General features: G+C 49.6%; 1 protein-coding gene across 1 annotated transcript in view; it reads right to left on the bottom strand.

Annotated features, from left to right (window-relative positions):
- Positions 1-18,161, bottom strand: part of C18H16orf96 (chromosome 18 C16orf96 homolog) — a 50,478-nt gene that overhangs the window by 19,645 nt on the left and 12,672 nt on the right. Inside the window, 6 exon segments of the mRNA XM_003815115.7 lie at positions 1,974-2,084; positions 3,064-3,149; positions 5,454-6,915; positions 7,029-7,115; positions 7,298-7,378; positions 10,438-10,542. Of these exon segments, the coding sequence (XP_003815163.4) occupies positions 1,974-2,084; positions 3,064-3,149; positions 5,454-6,915; positions 7,029-7,115; positions 7,298-7,378; positions 10,438-10,542 (1,932 nt within the window).

Below are 18,161 nucleotides of genomic sequence, written 5' to 3'. Positions count from 1 at the left end.
TAATTTTTGTATTTTTAGTAGAGACGGGGTTTCACCATGTTGGCCAGGCTGGTCTCGAACTCCTGACCTCAGGTGATCCGCCTGCCTCAGCCTCCCAAAGTGCTGGGATTACAGGTGTGAGCCACCACGCCTGGCCGTTGGTGAGTTTTTTGCTTTTTGCTTGTTTCTTTGCTTTCTTTTTTTGAGATGGTCTTTCTGTGTCACCCAGGCTGGAGTCAGTGATGCAGTCACAGCTCACTGCAGCCTCAACCTCCCATGCTGAAACAATCCTCCCACCTCAGCCTCCCAGGTAGCTGGGACTACAGGCATGTGCTACCACGCTTGGCTAATTTTATAATTTTTTTTGGTAGAGACAGTTTTCTTCTGTTGGCCAAGTCTTGAACTCCTGGCCTCAAGCAATCCTCCCTCATTACAGGTTTAAGCCTCTGCACCCGAAGTACTAGGATCACAGGTATGAGCCACCACATCCAGCTAGGTTTTTTGTTTTTTGAGACGGAGTCTTGCTCTGTCGCCCAGGCTGGAGTGCAGTGGTGGGATCTCGGCTCACTGCAAGCTCTGCCTCGCAGGTTCATGCCATTCTCCTGCCTCAGCCTCCTGAGTAGCTGGGACTACAGGTGCCAACCACCACGCCCGGCTAATTTTTTGTATTTTTAGTAGAGATGGGGTTTCACCGTGTTAGCCAGGATGGTCTCAATCTCCTGAACTTGTGATCCACTCGCCTCGGCCTCCCAAAGTGCTGGGATTACAGGCGTGAGCCACCGCGCCTGGCCCTTTTTATTTTTTTTAAGACAGAGTTTCACTCTTGTTGCCTAGGCTGGAATGCAATGGCGCAATCTCAGCTCAGTGCAACCTCCACCTCCCGGGTTCAAGCGATTCTCCTGCCTCATCCTCCCAGGTAGCTGGGATTACAGGTGTGTGCCACTACACCTGACTAATTATATATATAAATATATATATATGTATATATATATATATTTAGACAGAGTTTTGCTCTTGTTACCCAAGCTGGAGTGCAATGGCACGATCTGGGCTCACCACAACCTCTGTCTCCCCGGTTCAAGGGATTCTCCTGCCTCAGCCTCCTGAGTAGCTGGGATTACAGGCATGCGCCACCACGCCCGGCTAATTTTGTATTTTTAGTAGAGACAGGGTTTCTCCATGTTGGTCAGGCTGGTCTCAAACCTCCGATCTCAGATGATCCGCCCACCTCAGCCTCCTAAAGTGCTGGGATTACAGGCGTGAGCCACCGCACCCAGCCTAATTTTGTATTTTTCTAGAAGAGACCGGGTTTCACCATGTTGGCCAGGCTGGTCTCAAACTCCTGACCTCAAGTGATCCACCCCACCTCGGCCTCCCAAAGTGCTGGGATTATAGGCGTGAGCCACCGCGCCTAGTCCCAGTTAAATTTTTTATTTGTGTAGAGATGGGTCTCCCTGTGCTACCCTGACTTGTCTCAAACTCTTTGTCTCAAGTGATCCTCCCACTTCAGATTCCCAAAGCGCTGGGATTACATATGTGAGCCACCGCACCCAGCCTAAATATTTCTTTTTATTATTATTTTTTTATTTTTATCACCCAGCCCAAAATGTCAGTAAATATTTCTACCACTTGGCTCAGGGAAATGTTAAGAATGTAACAGTTGGCACAAGACGTTCTCTTAATCATTCACTGAGTCATTCAGCAAATGTGATGGAGCCTTCACTACCTCTGCCCTTCCAGGGGCAGGTGACGCAGTGGTCAAGAAGACAAACATTGTCCGGGACCTTCTGTTTATATGGGTGGGGGTGGTGGTGGGATTCGTTTGCTTTTCATTGAAGTGTAATTTACACACAGTAAAATGCCAGTAAAGTCCCACTGGTTCCCAGCCTCAAGTGCATCCCCACCTCATGCAGAACCTTCGGGAAGGGCCAGAAGGTCTGGGTGAGGAATTCTCCCTTTGCCAGCCCTTCTCCAGCCTACCCAGTCCTCCTAACCTTGAACTCATCCATGCGAATCTGCAGGTTCTCCACCGCCTTGTCCAAAGTGATGTAGCGATCCTTCATCATCTCTATTTGGTTGCCCCAAATTCTCTCAAGTTCTTCCTCCTAAAAGGGGGAGACACAGACACCCCAGGCCTCTGCTTCTGAGGTTACCATGGCCGGGAAGGGGCCTGAGGGAGGGCTGAGACCAAGAAGAATGTACCAGACCAGGCTGGGCATGGTGGCTCATGCCTGTAATCCCAGCACTTTGGGAGGCCAAGATGGGTAGATCAACTGAGGTCATGAGCTCGAGACCAGCCTGCCCAACATGGCGAAACCAGTCTCTACAAAAAATACAAAAATTAGCCAGGTGTGGTGGCGGGCCCCTGTAATCCCAGCTACTCGGGAGGCTGAGGCAGGAGAATTGCTTGAACCCAGGAGGCAGAGGTTGCAGTGAGCTGAGGTCACGCCACTGCACTCCAGCCTGGATGACAGAGCAAGATTCCATCTCAAAAAAAAAAAATAAGGTATCAGACCAGGGTGCCTTCCACCTGCCATTTTTTTTTTTTTTTTTTTTTTGAGACAGGGCCTTGCTCTGTCACCCAGGCTAGAGTGCAGTGGCATGATCTTGGCTCATTGCAGCCTCCACCTCTCAGGCTCAAGTGATCCTCCCACCTCAGCCTCCCGAGTAGTTGGGACTGTAGGGACAAACCACCACACCTGGATAACTTTTGTATTTTTTTTTTGCAGAGAAGGGATCTCACTATGTTGCCCAGGCTGGTCTTGAACTCCTGAGCTCAAGTGATCTGCCTGCCTCAGCCTTGTAAAGCGTTGGGATTACAGGTATGAGCCACCGCACCGGCCTCACCTGCTGTCTGAACAGCCACCTGAGACACAGAACCGTGCAGCCCCACACCTGCTGGGCCCCCCGCACCAGTGAATCAGCTTTGCGAGGCAGCAGCTGCCTTCGCAGCCAGCTCGCGACCCCCCAGCCTGTTTTGCTGCAGAACACAGCTGCACCTGGGAGGGGGCAGAGTCAAGGAGGCTTCCGCCAGCTCACCTCAAGCCATCATTGCCTCAAAAGCCCTTCGCCGGAGACACTAACCTTGAGCCTAGATTTCTGGAGGCTGCCAATCTTTTTCTGCACTATGTCCACTGTTGTCCCGAGGCTGGAAGGACCTCCCATATTGGCTGAAAGCAGAGGACAGGGTGGCTGCTGAGGGCTCGGCTGGAGGAAGATGTTTCTGTTGGGCTCTAGCTGCTTCTCTTACAGAGCATCTCAGGCAGCACTGCCCAGTGGAAATGCACTGGGCCTCGCAGCTTGTGTTACCTTTTTATTTATTTCTTCATTATTTTTTAATTAATTTATTTTTTGAGATGGAATCTCGCTCTGTCACCAGGCTGGAGTGCAGTGGCGCGATCTCGGCTCACTACAACTTCCGCCTCCTGGGTTCAAGCGATTCTCCTGCCTCAGCCTCCCGAGTACCTGGGATTACAGGCACACGCCACCATGCCCAGCTAATTTTTGTATTTTTAGTAGATACAGGGTTTCACCATGTTGGCCAGGTTGGTCTCGATCTCTTGACCTCGTGATCCGCCTTCCTCGGCCTCCCAAAGTGCTGGGAGTACAGGCATGAGCCACCGCACACGGCCTATTAGTTTTTAAATTAATTAAAAAAATTTTTTTTATCAGGTGCAGTGGCTCACGCCTGTACTCCCAACACTGTGGGAGGCCGAGGCAGGTGGATCACCTGGGATCAGGAGTTCGAGACCAGCCTGGCCAAAATGGAAAAACCCCATCTCTACTAAAAATACAAAAATCAGCCAGGCTTGGTGGCACATGCCTCTAGTCCCAGCTACTTGGAAGGCTGAGGCAGGAGAATCTCTCGAACCCAGGAGGTGGAGGCTGCAGTGAGCTGTGATCATGCCATTGCACTCCAGCCGGCGACAAAAGTGAAACTCTGTCTCAAAAAATAATAATAATTTAAAAAAATTTTTTTTTTAATTTTGTTTGTATGGAGACAAGGTCTCACTCTGTTGCCCAGGCTGGAGTGCAGTGGCACGATCATAACCCAGTGCAGTCTTGAACTGCTAGGCTCAAGCAATCTTCCCACCTCAGCCTCCTGAGTAGTTGGGACTACAGGCCTGCGCCACCACTCAGGCTTTTTTTTTGTTTTGAGGAGGAGTCTCGCTATCGCCAGGCGGGAGTGGCACAATCTCTGCTCACTGCAACCTCTGCCTCCAGGGTTCAAAGTGTTTCTCCTGTCTCAGCCTCCTAAGTAGCTGGGATTACAGGCGCGCACTATCAAGCCTGGCTAACTTTTGTATTTTTAGTCGAGACAGAGTTTCGCTATGTTGGCCAGGCTGGTCTCGAACTCCTGACTTCAAGTGATCCACCTGCCTCATCCTCCCAAGGGACTGGGATTACAGGCGTGAGCCACTGCACACGGCCAATGTTTAAAATTTTTTTTTTTTTTTTTTGAGACGGAGTCTAGCTCTGTCGCCCAGGCTGGAGTGCAGTGGCATGATCTCAGCTCACTGCAAGCTTCGCCTCGTGGGTTCACGCCATTCTCCTGCCTCAGCCTCCTGAGTAGCTGGGACTACAGGCGCCCGCCACCATGCCCAGCTAATTTTTTTGTATTTTTAGTAGAGACGGGGTTTCACCGTGTCAGCCAGGATGGTCTAGGTATCTGCCTGCCTTGGCCTCCCAAAGTGCTAGGATTATAGGCGTGAGCCACCGCACACAGCTAGTGTTTAAAAATTTTTTTAGAGATGAGGTCTTGATGTTACCCAGGGTGGTCTCGAACTTCCAGCTCGAGCAATCTTCCTGCCTTGGCCTCCCAAAGTGCTACGATTACAGGCATGAGTCACCACGCTTAGCCAATACAATACTGTTTTATGGGCTATCACAAAGGAGTTTTTTTTGTTGTTGTTGTTTTTGAGACAGAGTTTTGTTCTTGTTGCCCAGGCTGGAGCGCAATGGCATGATCTTGGCTCACCGCAACCTCCGCCTCCTGGGTTCAAGCGATTCTCCTGCCTCAGCCTCCCGAGTAGCTGGGATTACAGGCATACACCACCACGCCCAGCAAATTTTGTATTTTTAGTAGAGACGGGGTTTCTCCATGTTGGTCAGGCTCATCTTGAACTTGCGGTCTCAGGTGATCCGCCCACCTCAGCCTCCCAAAGTGCTGGGATTACAGGTGGGAGCCACCACGCCTGGCCACGAGAGTTTTCAGAGTAATTTTGGCATGCCATTTTCCTCGTGCCAACTTTAGACCCTAACAGCCTCCCTGCCCTAAGATAAGACCTCATTGTACATTCAACAGAAAAGAATAGACTCGTTAAGAGCCAAATGCTTAAGCCAAAGGAAAGAATGGCTAATGGTGGAATGCAGATTTTGTTGGTGGAGCCCAGTGAAGGACAGTACACACTTCTCAAATGCTGCAGGGAGAGCCCCACTCCCTTGTGCCCTTCCCAGGGCCAGACCAGGCCTACCTAGATAACTCAAGTGCTGGTTCAGGTTACAGGACAGCTGGGCAAATTCTTCCTTCAGAGAGTCGTGTTTGACAGGTATCTGGGCTATGTGGCTCATGGAATACTTGACAGCCCTCTTCTTGTCTTCAGGGCTCATGGCCTGCTTGGCAGCCACCATGGCCTGGGACAGGGCTGGATCGGGACCGATGCTGGCAGCAGAGTAGGAGGGAGAGAGGATTTTGTAGATTTCGGAATCATCGCCCAAGATCTGGGATTCTGTGGCTTCCCGGGAAGGCCCTGCACCCAGGACATCTGCAAAGACCCCTAGGGGCCCAGCTGCAGCCGTGTCTGTTGCAATGGCGGCCATTTTGGTGGCTGGGGCATCCTTGACAAACTTGGCAGCAACCTTGGCTGCCTGGGCAGCGGAGGATGTGGCAGCGGCGTAGGCTGCGGCGGCAGCGGCGGCGATGGCAGCGGTGGTTTTCAGCCGGTGAAGGGCAGACTGGGGAGCCTTAGGCTGTGCTTCCTTGGGGGCCCCATCCTTGCCAACTCTATCCTTGGGGTCCCCATCCTTGCCACCTCTATCTTTGGGGACATCATCCTTGTGAGCTCTATCCTTGGGGTCCACATCCTTGCCACCTCTATCTTTGGGGACATCATCCTTGTGAGCTCTATCCTTGGGGTCCACATCCTTGCCACCTCTATCTTTGGGGACCCCATCCTTGCGAGTTCTATCCTTGGGGGCCCCATCCTTGCGGGCCCTCTCCCGAAGGCCCCTTAGGCTGGGGACATCATTTTCCTCCCCCTTTACTTGGACAGCTGCGAGCTGGAGGGCTTCTCCCTGGCGAGACTGATATGGCTGGAGTGGTCGAGGCCACACTGAGCCAAACTCAGTGGCTGGTGGTGGGGCCCTGGAGGGTTGGGGCTGAGTTGGCCGCAGGACACCTAAGTCCCACAGAGGCCAAGAGCCCACCCTGGGCCAGCCTTGGGGAAGAGGCCAGCGTCTTGGGAGTGCAGGCCAGTCTCCCGGTGGTGGAGGCTGGGCACCTGGGGCAGGCACAGGTCCAAGCACAGGCCAAGGTGCTGGCAAGGACCCAGGTGTCACACTGGGCCCTGGGACAGGCCCCAGGGCAGGCACAGGCTCCAGCTCCAGCCCCACCTCCAGCCCTGGCACAGGTTCAGTCCCAGGTGCAGGCCCAGGTGCAAATTCAGTTGTACACCCAGGTGCAGACTCAGGCGTGAGGGCCGGAGGCTGCGCTGGCTCCTGGGCTCTGCTGAGTGAAACTGCTTGGGCAGATGAGCCCTCCGGGAGGAGCTCTGGGACCTCATAATGCCAGACAGTCTGCAGTAGCTGGGGGTTTTGGACGGGCTCGGAGACCTGGATGGCACGAGTAGCTTCAAGGTACTCGGTGGTCTGGGCCAGGGCTGCCTCTGGGAGCTGCTCTATAGACTGCCACAGGTCCAGCGGTGATCAACCAATTTCCTGCAGAAGAGGGGGCAGAGGGGCTCTGCTGGCTTCCAGCCCCGCCTCCCACTCTGTCAGCGGCCCGCCTGCTCCCCAGCTTCCTGCTAACCTCCCCTTCCTTCCTCACTCACTGAGGTGAACATGGCATCAGGGAGGCCACTCCAGAGCACCATGTCCTCGGTTTTGGGGATGGTTTTAAACTTATTCTGGAGAGAAGCCTGCAAGGTGGGGGTAGAAAATGAGGGCTGTGAGCCTGGAGGGGGCAGTGTCCCCCACACCTGCAAAGAAACCTTTCCAGGCTGGGTTCTCCTCCTTGCACCTCCCTACCCTCAGCACCCAGGACCCGGGAGGTGGGGGGGTCCCAGGGGGAGTGGGGGAAGACAGGGATGGTGGCCCTCACCACTTCCCGCTGCAGTGCAACCATCTTCCAGTTCTGTATTTTGAAGTCTTCAGCAAAGATGTCCATTCTTTCTGGGTGTACCTGTCAAAGGAACTGAGTCTGTGGACTGGGGGTCCAGGTTCTGTCCCACCCGCCTTTTCCTGTGGCTCTAGGTGACTAAGAGCTTGAGAAGGAAGAATGGGTTCCAAATCCAGTGTTTCCCAAGGAGTGGGAAAGGGTTCCATGGGCAAACAAGTTTGGGAAATGCTAGGCTTGAAAGCATGTCAGGCCGGGCACAGTGTCTCATGCCTGTAACCCCAGCACTTTGAGAGGTCAAGGTGGTTGGATAACTTGAGGTCAGGAGTTCGACAGCAGCCTGGCCAACATGGTGAAACACCGTCCCTACTAAAAATACAAAAATTAGCTGGGCCTGATGGCATGCGCCTGTAATCCCAGCTATCAGGAAGCTGAGGCAGGAGAATCACTTGAATCCAGGAGGCAGAGGTTGCAGTGAGCTGAGATGGCGCCACTGCACTCCAGCCTGGGCAACAGAGTGAGACTTTGTCTCAAAAATAAGTAAATAAATAAATAAATAAATAAACATTTCAACAGGTTTCTGTACTGCAGGACTTCCCAGAGCCTTGAATGAGCAAAAGCACATTAAGAATCTCCAAGAGGGCCGGGCACAGTGGCTCACGCCTGTAATCCCAGCACTTTGGGATGCTGAGGCGGGTGGATCACGAGTTCAGGAGTTCGGGACCAGCCTGACCAATGTGGTGAAGCCCCCACCTCCACTAAAAACACAAAAATTAGCTAGGCGTGGTGGCTTGCACCTGTAATCCCAGCTACTCAGGAGGCTGAGGCAGGAGAATCACTTGAACCAGGGAGGCAGAGGTTGCAGTGAGCTGAGATCGTGCCACTGCACTCCAGCCTGGGTGACAGAGAGAGACTCCGTCTCAAAAAGAATACAAAACAAAACAACAACAAAAAAAACACCTCCAAGAGACAGGCCAATAAGGCCTTGTTTTTCTTTTCTTTTTTCTTTTTTTTTTTTTTTGAGACAGAGTCTCACTCTGTTGCCCAGGCTGGAGTGCAGTGGCGTGATCTCGGCTCACTGCAAGCTCCACCTCCCAGGTTCACACCATTCTCCTGCCTCAGCCTCCTGAGTAACTGGGACTACAGGTACCTACCACCACATCCAGCTAATTTTTTGTATTTTTAGTAGAGATGGGGTTTCACCGTGTTAGCGAGGATGGTCTCGATCTCCTGACCTTGTGATCTGCCCACCTCAGCCTCCCAAAATGCTGAGATTACAGGCGTGAACCACCACGCCACCCCTCCGACCCCACCTTTTTTTTTTTTTTTTTTTTTTTTTTTGAGACGGAGTCTTGCTCTGTCACCCAGGCTGGAGTGCAGTGGTGCAATCTTGGCTCACTACAATCTCCACCTCCTGGGTTCAAGTGATTCTCGTGCCTCAGCCTCCTGAGTAGCTGGGGTTACAGGTGCCTGCAACCATACCCAGCTAATTTTTGTATTTTTAGTGGAGACGGGGGTTTTACCATGTTGGCCAGGCTGGTCTCGAACTCCTGACCTCAGGTGATCCGCCTGCTTTGGCTTCCCAAAGTGCTGGGATTACAGGCGTGAGACACCAGGCCCCGCCGAGAAGGCATGGTTTCTCCAACAGCTTTGTCTAAGGGGCCCTTTTGAGTAGCTCATGATGCAGCTTTTAACAGCGTTCTTTCTGCTTAGATGGGAGCCATCCAGCCCATGCCTGAAGCTCCCACAGTTGCCATGATGATCAAATACAGGCCCTGATCTGTGAAGCCGGGATGGTACAGAAAATTACACTATTTGGGGGAAGTTGTTAAACCTGGGGGTGTGGAGAGCTGGCTTCAGACCCCAGCTGTGACTCATCAGTTGTGACGGGGACAGCTGCCTCATGTCTCAGGGACTCCACGTCCTTCCATGCATCGTAGGGTGTTAGAAAATACTTGGCTGATGGTTTTTGGCTACAGAAGTACAGAAGGAGCTTGTATGTACGCCTGCACTATTATGATTATTCCACTTTCCATGTGGACAGAGCTTTCCAGAAGGGGAAGAGGTTTTCTTTTTGCTAGGTTGGTGGAATATAAGTCTGCTGTTGCCAAGACTTGAGGAGCACCTGCCTGAGAATGAAGCCAACTGGGAGGAAAGTTTCACTGAGAAACGTCAGTATTGCCGGATATGGTGGCTCACGCCTGTAATCCTGGCACTTTGGGAGGCTGAGGCGGGCGGATCAAGAGGTCAGGAGATTGAGACCATCCTGGCTAACATGGTGAAACCCCATCTCTACTAAAAATACAAAAAAAATTAGCCGGGCATGGGGGCGGGCGCCTGTAGTCCCAGCTACTCGGGAGGCTGAGACAGGAGAATGGCGTGAACCCGGGAGACAGAGCTTGCAGTGAGCCAAGATCGTGCCACTGCACTCCAGCCTGGGCAACAGAGCGAGACTCCATCTCAAAAAAAAAAAAAAAAAAAGAAATATAAGTATTGCATGAGTACCTAGATCTGGCCGTCCCCGGACCTTTTAGTAAATGAGACAATAAATCCCTTATTTTGCCTAATCCAGGATGAACGTGATTTCTGTCACTTACAACTAACATTTTAACACACTGGGGTAGAAAACATGGAGGGGTCGGCCAGGTATGGTGGCTCACACCTGTAATCCCAGCACTTTGGGAGGCTGAGGTGGGTGGATCACGAGGTCAGAAGTTCGAGACCAGCCTGGCCAACAAGATGAACCCCTGTCTCTACTAAAAATACAAAAATTACCCAGATGTGGTGGTGCGTGCCTGTAATCCCAGCTACTCGGGAAGCTCAGGCAGGAGAATCACTTGAACCCGGGAGGCAGAGGTTGCCGTGAGCCAAGATCATGCCATTGCACTCCAGCCTGGGCAACAGAGTGAGACTCTGTCTTAAAAAAAAAACAAAAAAAACAAAAACAAAGCATGGAGGGGTCACAGAGAAGTTGGTGGCACTGGCCAATTGGAGGGTCCACATGAGCACACCCTCACAGCTGCACTCTTGGCCTAACAGTAAGCTTCCTAGATTTTCCTCATTGCTCCAACCCCCAGAGGCCTGAGCAACGCAGCTGGCATGGAGGATGCTGGGGGAGGGCCTACCTTGTCAAGCATGTTCTTCAGCATGTCCACTTCTTTCCTGAGGGCTGTGATGGTGACCTGGAGTGCATGAAGATCAGTGAGCAAGTCCTGCAGGGTCTGCATTGACTGCAAAAGAGGAGAAAATGTGAAGCCGGGTATGGCTGGGGGAGAAGGTAAGTGAAGTACAGAAGCTTTCTGATGATAGCCGTTGTTCAAGAGGTCCTCTTGGCTCTCCCAAGGCCTAGACTGGAACCTACAAGGGGACCAGGAGATGCTACTAAAGTCAACAGTGCTCTGATCTCCAAGTGGCCTGGATGAGAAGGAGGCAACTCTGTATTTGAATATATCCAGAAACCAGGAGTTACTCATCATGAAGCATCTCACGCCCTTTCTTCTATGATAGATGTCAGCCAGGGAGGAAGCACAGCCCATCCCTGGGTAGGAGCCACTGGAGGATCAGGAGCAGGAGAGACAGGGTTGCATTTACTTTTTGTTTCTAAGATGGAGTCTCACTCTGTGGCTCAGGCTGGAGTGCAGTGGCGCGATCTCAGCTCACTGTAACCTCCACCTCCTGGGCTCAAGTGATTCTCCTGCCTCAGCCTCCCAAGTAGCTGAGACCGCAGGTGTGCATCACCACGCCCAGCTAATTTTTTTTGTTTTTGTTTTTGTTTTTGTTTGGTAGAGATGGGGTTTCACCACGTTGCTCAGGCTGGTCTCGAATTCCTGAGCTCAAGCAATCTGCCCGCGTCATCCTCCCAAAGTGCCACAGCACCCGGTCTGTATTTACATTTTAAAGGATCTCTCGGGCTCCTGTGGAGCCTGGCTCTGGAGGGCAAAAGGGGAAGCAGCCTGCCTGCAGAAATGATTGCTTGCTGTAGGGAGAAATCCTCACACATCTGGTGTCAGAAGTGTGTTGCGAGCTTGGCGCGGTGGCTCATGCCTATAATCCCAGCACTTTGGGAGACCAAGTCAGGCAGAACATGAGGCCAGGAGTTTGATATCAGTCTGGCCAACACGGTGAAACCCTGTTTCTACTAAAAATACAAAAAAACTTAGCAGTTCCTGATGTTGCGTGCCTGTAATCCCAGCTACTCAGGAGGATGGGGCAGGAGAATCACTTGAACCTGGGAGGCAGAGGCTGCAGTGAGCCAAGATCGCACCACTGCACTCCAGACTGGACAACGAAGTGAGTCTCTATCTAAAAAAAAAAAAAAAAAAAAAAAAAAAAAAAGCGTGTTGTGAGAACAGTGTGAAAGAAACTGAGTTTTTTTCCACTCAGAGGGCCAAACTATCTGGAAGATATAATAATTATAAACATACATGCACTTAACAGAGCCCTTTATAAAATACATGAAGGAAACACTGACAAAACTGAAAGTGTAACTGAAAAGCACGTTGGTTGCTCACTGCATTGCAGGGTTCAGTTACCATGAGCAAGGTCTGGTACCAAAAAGAAAGTGAATTTATTCCGAAGCTAGCTTGGGGAAGGGGCACAAAGCGCCCTGGCTTTAAACGTGCCGCTTCACTTCTGGAGAAAAAGTGGGCACATTTAAGACGTAGGGGATACAGCCAGCAAGGGCAGGGGTCTCCTTTTGAGCGTGATGTCTTATCTACTGGGCAGCTGAGTTGGCACCTTCCTGGGAAGAAGCAAGTTGTAAAAGTGGCCATGGGCACGCTTTCAACATGTCCTCCTGGTGAGACTGAGCTCTCAGGCAATCCCTGGAGAGTGGAAGTTCCCAGGTGAAAGTCCTATAAGGGGCGTGCTTTGGTCTCTAAATCTGTTTCTTAACTCTCCAGGAGTTACATGAACTTGCCCTGTAGGGAGTGACTGGTGAAGGAGGGGTCAAAGACTATCTTTGCCTTCTTTTTTTTTTTTTTGAGACAGAGTCTCACTCTGTCACCTAGGCAACCTTCACCTCCCGGGTTCAAGTGATTCTCCCACCTCAGCCTCCCAAGTAGCTGGGACTACAGGGGCACGCCACCACGCCCTGCTAATGGGGTTTCACCATGTTGGCCAGGCTGATCTCAAACTCCTGACCTCAAGTGATCCACCCACCTCGGCCTCCCAGAGTGCTGGGATTACAGGCATGAGCCAACTCACCAGGCCTCTCTTTGCATTTCTAAAGGGCTAAGTAGGAAGTGGGGAGCAGTGGGGAAGGAGAAAGGAAGAGAAAATAATTTTTAAAATAAACTATCTTTTAGAAAAATGGGGGTACTCAGTTACAAAAGGAGAAATAGTTAATTAACAAGAATAGTTCGAGACTTCAATTTCCTATTTTCAGTAATGAATAGAATAACTAAGATAAGGAAGGTCCAGCATGGTGGCTCACACCTGTAATCCCAGCACTTTGGGAGGCTGAGGCCAGTGGATCTGAAGTTCAGGAGTTTGAGACCAGCCTGGCCAACATGGTGAAACCCCATCTCTACCAAAAATATAAAAATTAGCCAGGCGTGGTAGTGTTTGCCTGTAATCCCAGCTACTTGGGAGGCAGAGGTGGGAGGATCACTTGAACCCCGGAGGCAGAGGTTGCAGCAAGCCAAGATCATCCCACTGCTCTCCAGCCTGTGTGACTCCATCTAAGTAAGTCACACAAGATGGAGTAAGACTCCATCTCGAAAAAACAAAACCCGAGATAAAAAGAACAGTATCCTGGGTGCAGTGGCTCACATCTGTAATCCCAGCATTTTGGGGGGCTGAAGCAGGTGGATCACTTGAGCCCAGGAGTTCGAAACCAGCCTGGGCAACATAGCGGTCTCCCATCTCTACAAAAAAATACCAAAATTAGACAGGCGTGGTGGTGCATGCCTGTAGTCCCAGGTCCCTGGGAGGATGAGATGGGAGGATCATCCTAGCCCAGGAGGTTGAGGCTGAAGTGAGTTGTGATTGCACTACTGCCCTCCAGCTTGGGTGACAGAGTGACACTCTGTCTCAAAAAAAAAAAAAAAAAATTAAAAAGAAAAGAAAAAGAAAAAAAGAAGAGCAAGAGGCTGGGTTCAGTGGCTTACACCTGTAATCCCAGCATTTTGGGTGGCTGCAGTGGAAGGATGGCTTGAGCCCAGGGGTTCCAGAGCAGCCTGGGCAACCAAGGGAGACCCTGTCACTATAAAATAAATAAAATTAACAAAACAAAAGGCCAGCAAGAAAAGAGAAGATTTGAACAATAGTATAAACCAACTAGACATAACAGATATCCACGGAATACCCCACTCGACAATGGTAGAATACATATTATTCTCAAATGCACATAGAACACTCTCCAGGGTAGACCATATGGTAAAGCCATAAAACAAGCCTTAACAAATTTCAAAAGGACTGAAATTATGCAAAATACATACTCTGACCACAATGGAATTAAATTAGAAAGCAACAGAAGAGGCCAGGTATGGTGGCTCATGCCTGTAATTCAGCACTTTGGGAGCTTGAGGCAGGAGTATCATTTGAGCTCAGGAGTTCCAGACCAGTCTGGGCAACATAGTGAGATCTCCTCTCTATAATTCAAAAATAAAATAAAAAAGTTCTTGGATTGCCAATGGCTCCCATAGACAGGGCTTAAAACAAACAAACAAACAAACAAAAAACAAAAACAGGCCGGACGTGGTGGCTCACACCTGTAATCCCAGCACTTTGAGAGGCTACAGCAGGCAGATCATGAAGTCAGGAGATCGAGACCATCCTGGCCAACATGGTGAAACCCCATCTCTACTAAAAATACAAAAATTAGCTGGGTGTGGTGGTGCATGCCTGTAGTCCCAGCTACTCGGGAGGCTGAGGCAGGAGAACTGCTTGAACCCAGGAGCAGAGGTTGTAGTGAGCCAAGGTCACGCCATTGCACTCCATCCTGGTGACAGAGGAAGACTTCATCTCAAAAAAAAAAAAAAAAAAAAAAAGGCAACAGAAGAAACTATTGAAAATTCACAAACATGTAAAAATTTAAAAAACATTCTACTAAATAACAAATATGTCAAAGAAGAAATCACAAGAGGAATATGTCAAAGAAGGCCGGTCGCGGTGGCTCACACCTGTAATCCCAGTACTTTGGGAGGCCGAGGCGGGCGGCTGATGAGGTCAGATCAAAACCATCCTGGCTAACACGGTGAAACCCCGTCTCTACTAAACATACAAAAAAAAAATTAGCCGGGCGTGGTGGCAGGCACCTGTAGTCCCAGCTACTTGGGAGGCTGAGGCAGGAGAATGGCGTGAACCCAGGAGACTGAGCTTGCAGTGAGCCAAGATCGCGCCACTGCACTCCAGCCTGGGTGACAGAGCGAGACACCATCTCAAAAAAAAAAAAAAAAAAAAGAAAAGAAAAGAAATATGTCAAAGAAGAAATCACAATAGAAATAGAAATTAGAAACTAATTTGAAATGAGCTAAAATGAAAGCACAACACACCAGAACTTACGAGATGCAGCTAAAGTGGTGATTAGACACTTAGAACACTTATTGTTGTAAGTGACTATATTAACAAAGAAAGATCTTGAATCAATAACTTAACCTTCCACCTTAAGACACTGGAACAAAGAAAAGCAAACTGAACCTAAAACAAATAGAAATAAGAAAATAACAAAGAATATGGTGAAATTAATGAAATAGAGGATAAAAAAATAGTACAGAAAAATCAATGAAACTAAACACTGGTTAATTGAAAAGGTCAACAAAATTGACAAACTTTTAGCTAGATTGGCCAAGAATCAGACTCAAATTATTAGAATCAGAAATGAAAGAGAGGGCATTCTATCAACTCTACAGAAATAAAAAGGATTATAAAGAAATACTATGAATAATTGCCTGTGGACAAATTATATAATTTAGGTGAAATGGACAAATTCCTAGAAAGTCATTAAAACTGACTCAAGCAGAAATAGACAATCCGAATAAACCTAAAACAAGTGAAGAGATTAAAGTCCTAATAAAAAGTACCTTTTGTGCTTCAAAAGACACCAGCAAGAAAATGAAAATACAACCCACAAAATGGGAGAAAACCTCATTTTGCAAATCATATATCTGACCCAGTATATGCAGAATATATACAGAACTCTTACAACTCAATGATACAAATAACCCAATTAAAAACGGGCAAAGATCTGAATAGACATTTCTCCAAAGATGATGTGTAAATGGCCAATAAGCACATAAAAAGAAAAGATGCTCAACATCATTTGTCATCAGGGAAATGAAAATCAAAACTACAATGAGATACCACTTCAAACTCTGTAGGATGGTCAGAATCGAAAGTCAGATACTAAGTGCTGTTAACCATAAGGAGAAATCGTAATTCTCATACACCGCTGCTGGGAATGTAAATTGTGCAGCCATTTTAGAAGTCAGTGTGGCAGTTCCTCACAAGATTATAGAGATACCAGATGATCTCTGATTCTAATCCTAGGTATATTCCCAAAAGAAATGAAAACATAGGTCCATATAAAAACTTGCACACATGGGCCAGGCATGGTAGCTCACGTCTGTAATCCGACTGCTTTCGGAGGCCAAGGTGGAAGAGTGCTTGAGGCCAGGAGTTCAAGACCAGCGTGGGCTGTTAACACAGCAAGACTACATCTCTACATAAAACTTAAAAATTAGCCAGGCATGGTGGCAAGCGCCTGTAGTCCCAGAAACTTGGGAGGCAGAGATGGGAGGATCGCTTGAGACCAGGAGTTTGAGGCTGCAGTGAGCTATGGTGGCACCACTGAACTCCATCCAGCCAGGGCAACAGAGCAAGACCTTGTCCCTAAAAACAAAACAGAAGTTTGTACATGAATGCTTATAGCAGCATATTCATAGCAGTCAAAAGGTAGAAACGAGGCTGGGTGTGGTGGCTGACGCCTGTAATCCCAGCACCTCGGGAGGACAAAGTGGGCAGATCACCTGAGGTCAGGAGTTCGAGATCAGCCTGGCCAACATGGTAAAACCCCGTCTCTACGAAAAATACAAAAATTAGCCGGGTGTGGTGGTGGGCACCTGTAATCCCAGCTACTCGGGAGGCTGAGGCACAAGAATCACTTGAACCCAGGAGGTGGAGGTTGCAGTGAGCTGAGACTGTGCCACTGCACTCCAGCCTGGGCGCCAGAGCCAGACTCCTTGCATCTTGTGTGGAGATCGCAGTGGCGCCATCTCAGCTTACTACCACCTCCTCCTCTGTGTGATATGCAGTGAGAGGTTTCTCACCCAAGACCCACCTGCTGTCTCACATGTAGGGGACATGCTCTGGACTCCTGTCCTGGGGAAGAAGGGGCAGGAGAGAGAGCTGTGGGGAAAGTGGCTGAGGTCTTTTTTCTGCCCAGGGTGACTGGGCCACATTCAGGGCTTGGATGGTGCTGAGTTCAAGGGAAAGTGCGTCCCCGACAGTTGCCCTTCCAGAAGCTGACCCATGCCATAGTCCTCGAGGCAGGGCTTGTCCAAACCTGCTCTCTCTCTCTCTCAAGAGGGCTTTAAGGATGCTGGGGTTCAGCTAGGGCCCAGTACTTACAAAGGCCTTAAGAGGCCTGAAAAAGGGGCTAAGGCAAACACCCCCTCAGACAAGCAGTTAGACTTGTCCACACGGTCACATGTGGGACTTTGGAAAACAGGAATGCTAACATTTCCCTCCACGGAAACGAGGAATGTAAGAGCACTTCACGACACTGTGAAGGTGACACCAACGACATCTGAGTGTTCGTTACCATTACTGCAATCATGGCAACCTTGGTCCTCTAACACCCCAAAGTGTCTTCCACACCTTTAAGCAATGTTACAAAATAGTTAAAAACCCAATTTTTATTTGTATTTTATTTATTGTTTTTGAGATGGAGTTTTGCTCTGTCGCTCAGGCTGGAGTGCAGCGGCGCGATCTCGGTTCACTGAAATCTCCACCTCTCGGGTTCAAGCGATTCTCGTGCCTCAGCCTCTCGAGTGGCTGGGACTACAGGCACGCACCACCATGCCCAGCTAATTTTTGTATTTTTAGTAAAGACAAGGTTTTGCCACATCGGCCAGGCTGGCCTGGAACTCCTGAGCTCAGGTGATCCTTCTGCCTCAGCCTCCCAAAGTGCTGGGATCATAGGCGTAAACCACCACGCCCAGCCTTAAAAACCCAATTTAAATGTGACATCATTTTAACCTGTACAATATACAGCAGGTGCTTTGTAGTTTCTGAGGGAGTAAAATGGGGAGGGTGTTTAGAAATAAAGAAAGCAACAGTAGGTTGTTAGCATCCCCTTAGACTGGATCCCTCTCCCGAGGACTTCCTGGACCCAGTGCATGCAGATGGCATCACCTGAGCTGCAGAAGCTGCGTGCACGTATCCAGCCAAGTCTGACAATGGCCAAGAACAAATTAGGAGGGCAGAAGTCCAGGAATGGACTTCACAAAGCCAGCCAAAAACACTTTAAGGCTAAAAACAAAGCAAAACCAGTTACCACTGATCTTTTCTTCTTCTTTTTTTTAAGATGGAGTTTCATTTTGTCTCCCAGGCTGGAGTGCAGTGGCGCAATCTCGGCTCACTGCAACCTCTGCCTCCCAGGTTCAAGCAATTCTCTTGTCTCAGCCTCCCGACTAGCGGCTAATTTTTGTATTTTTAGTAGAGACGGGATTTCACCATGTTGGCCAGGCTGGTCTTGAACTCCTGAGCTCAGGTGATCCGCCCACTTCGGCCTCTGAAAGTGCTGGGATTACAGGTGGGAGCCACCACACCTGGCAGTTACCACTAGTCTTAAGACAAATGTTATGATTTAAAAGTCAACAGAGGCCGGGCACAGTGGCTCATGCCT

Source organism: Pan paniscus, chromosome 18 (genome assembly GCF_029289425.2).
Source record: "Pan paniscus chromosome 18, NHGRI_mPanPan1-v2.0_pri, whole genome shotgun sequence".
Taxonomy (NCBI): domain Eukaryota; kingdom Metazoa; phylum Chordata; class Mammalia; order Primates; family Hominidae; genus Pan; species Pan paniscus.
The sequence above is the reverse complement of the archived record's forward strand: the minus strand, read 5'-3'. Positions and strand labels throughout refer to the sequence as shown.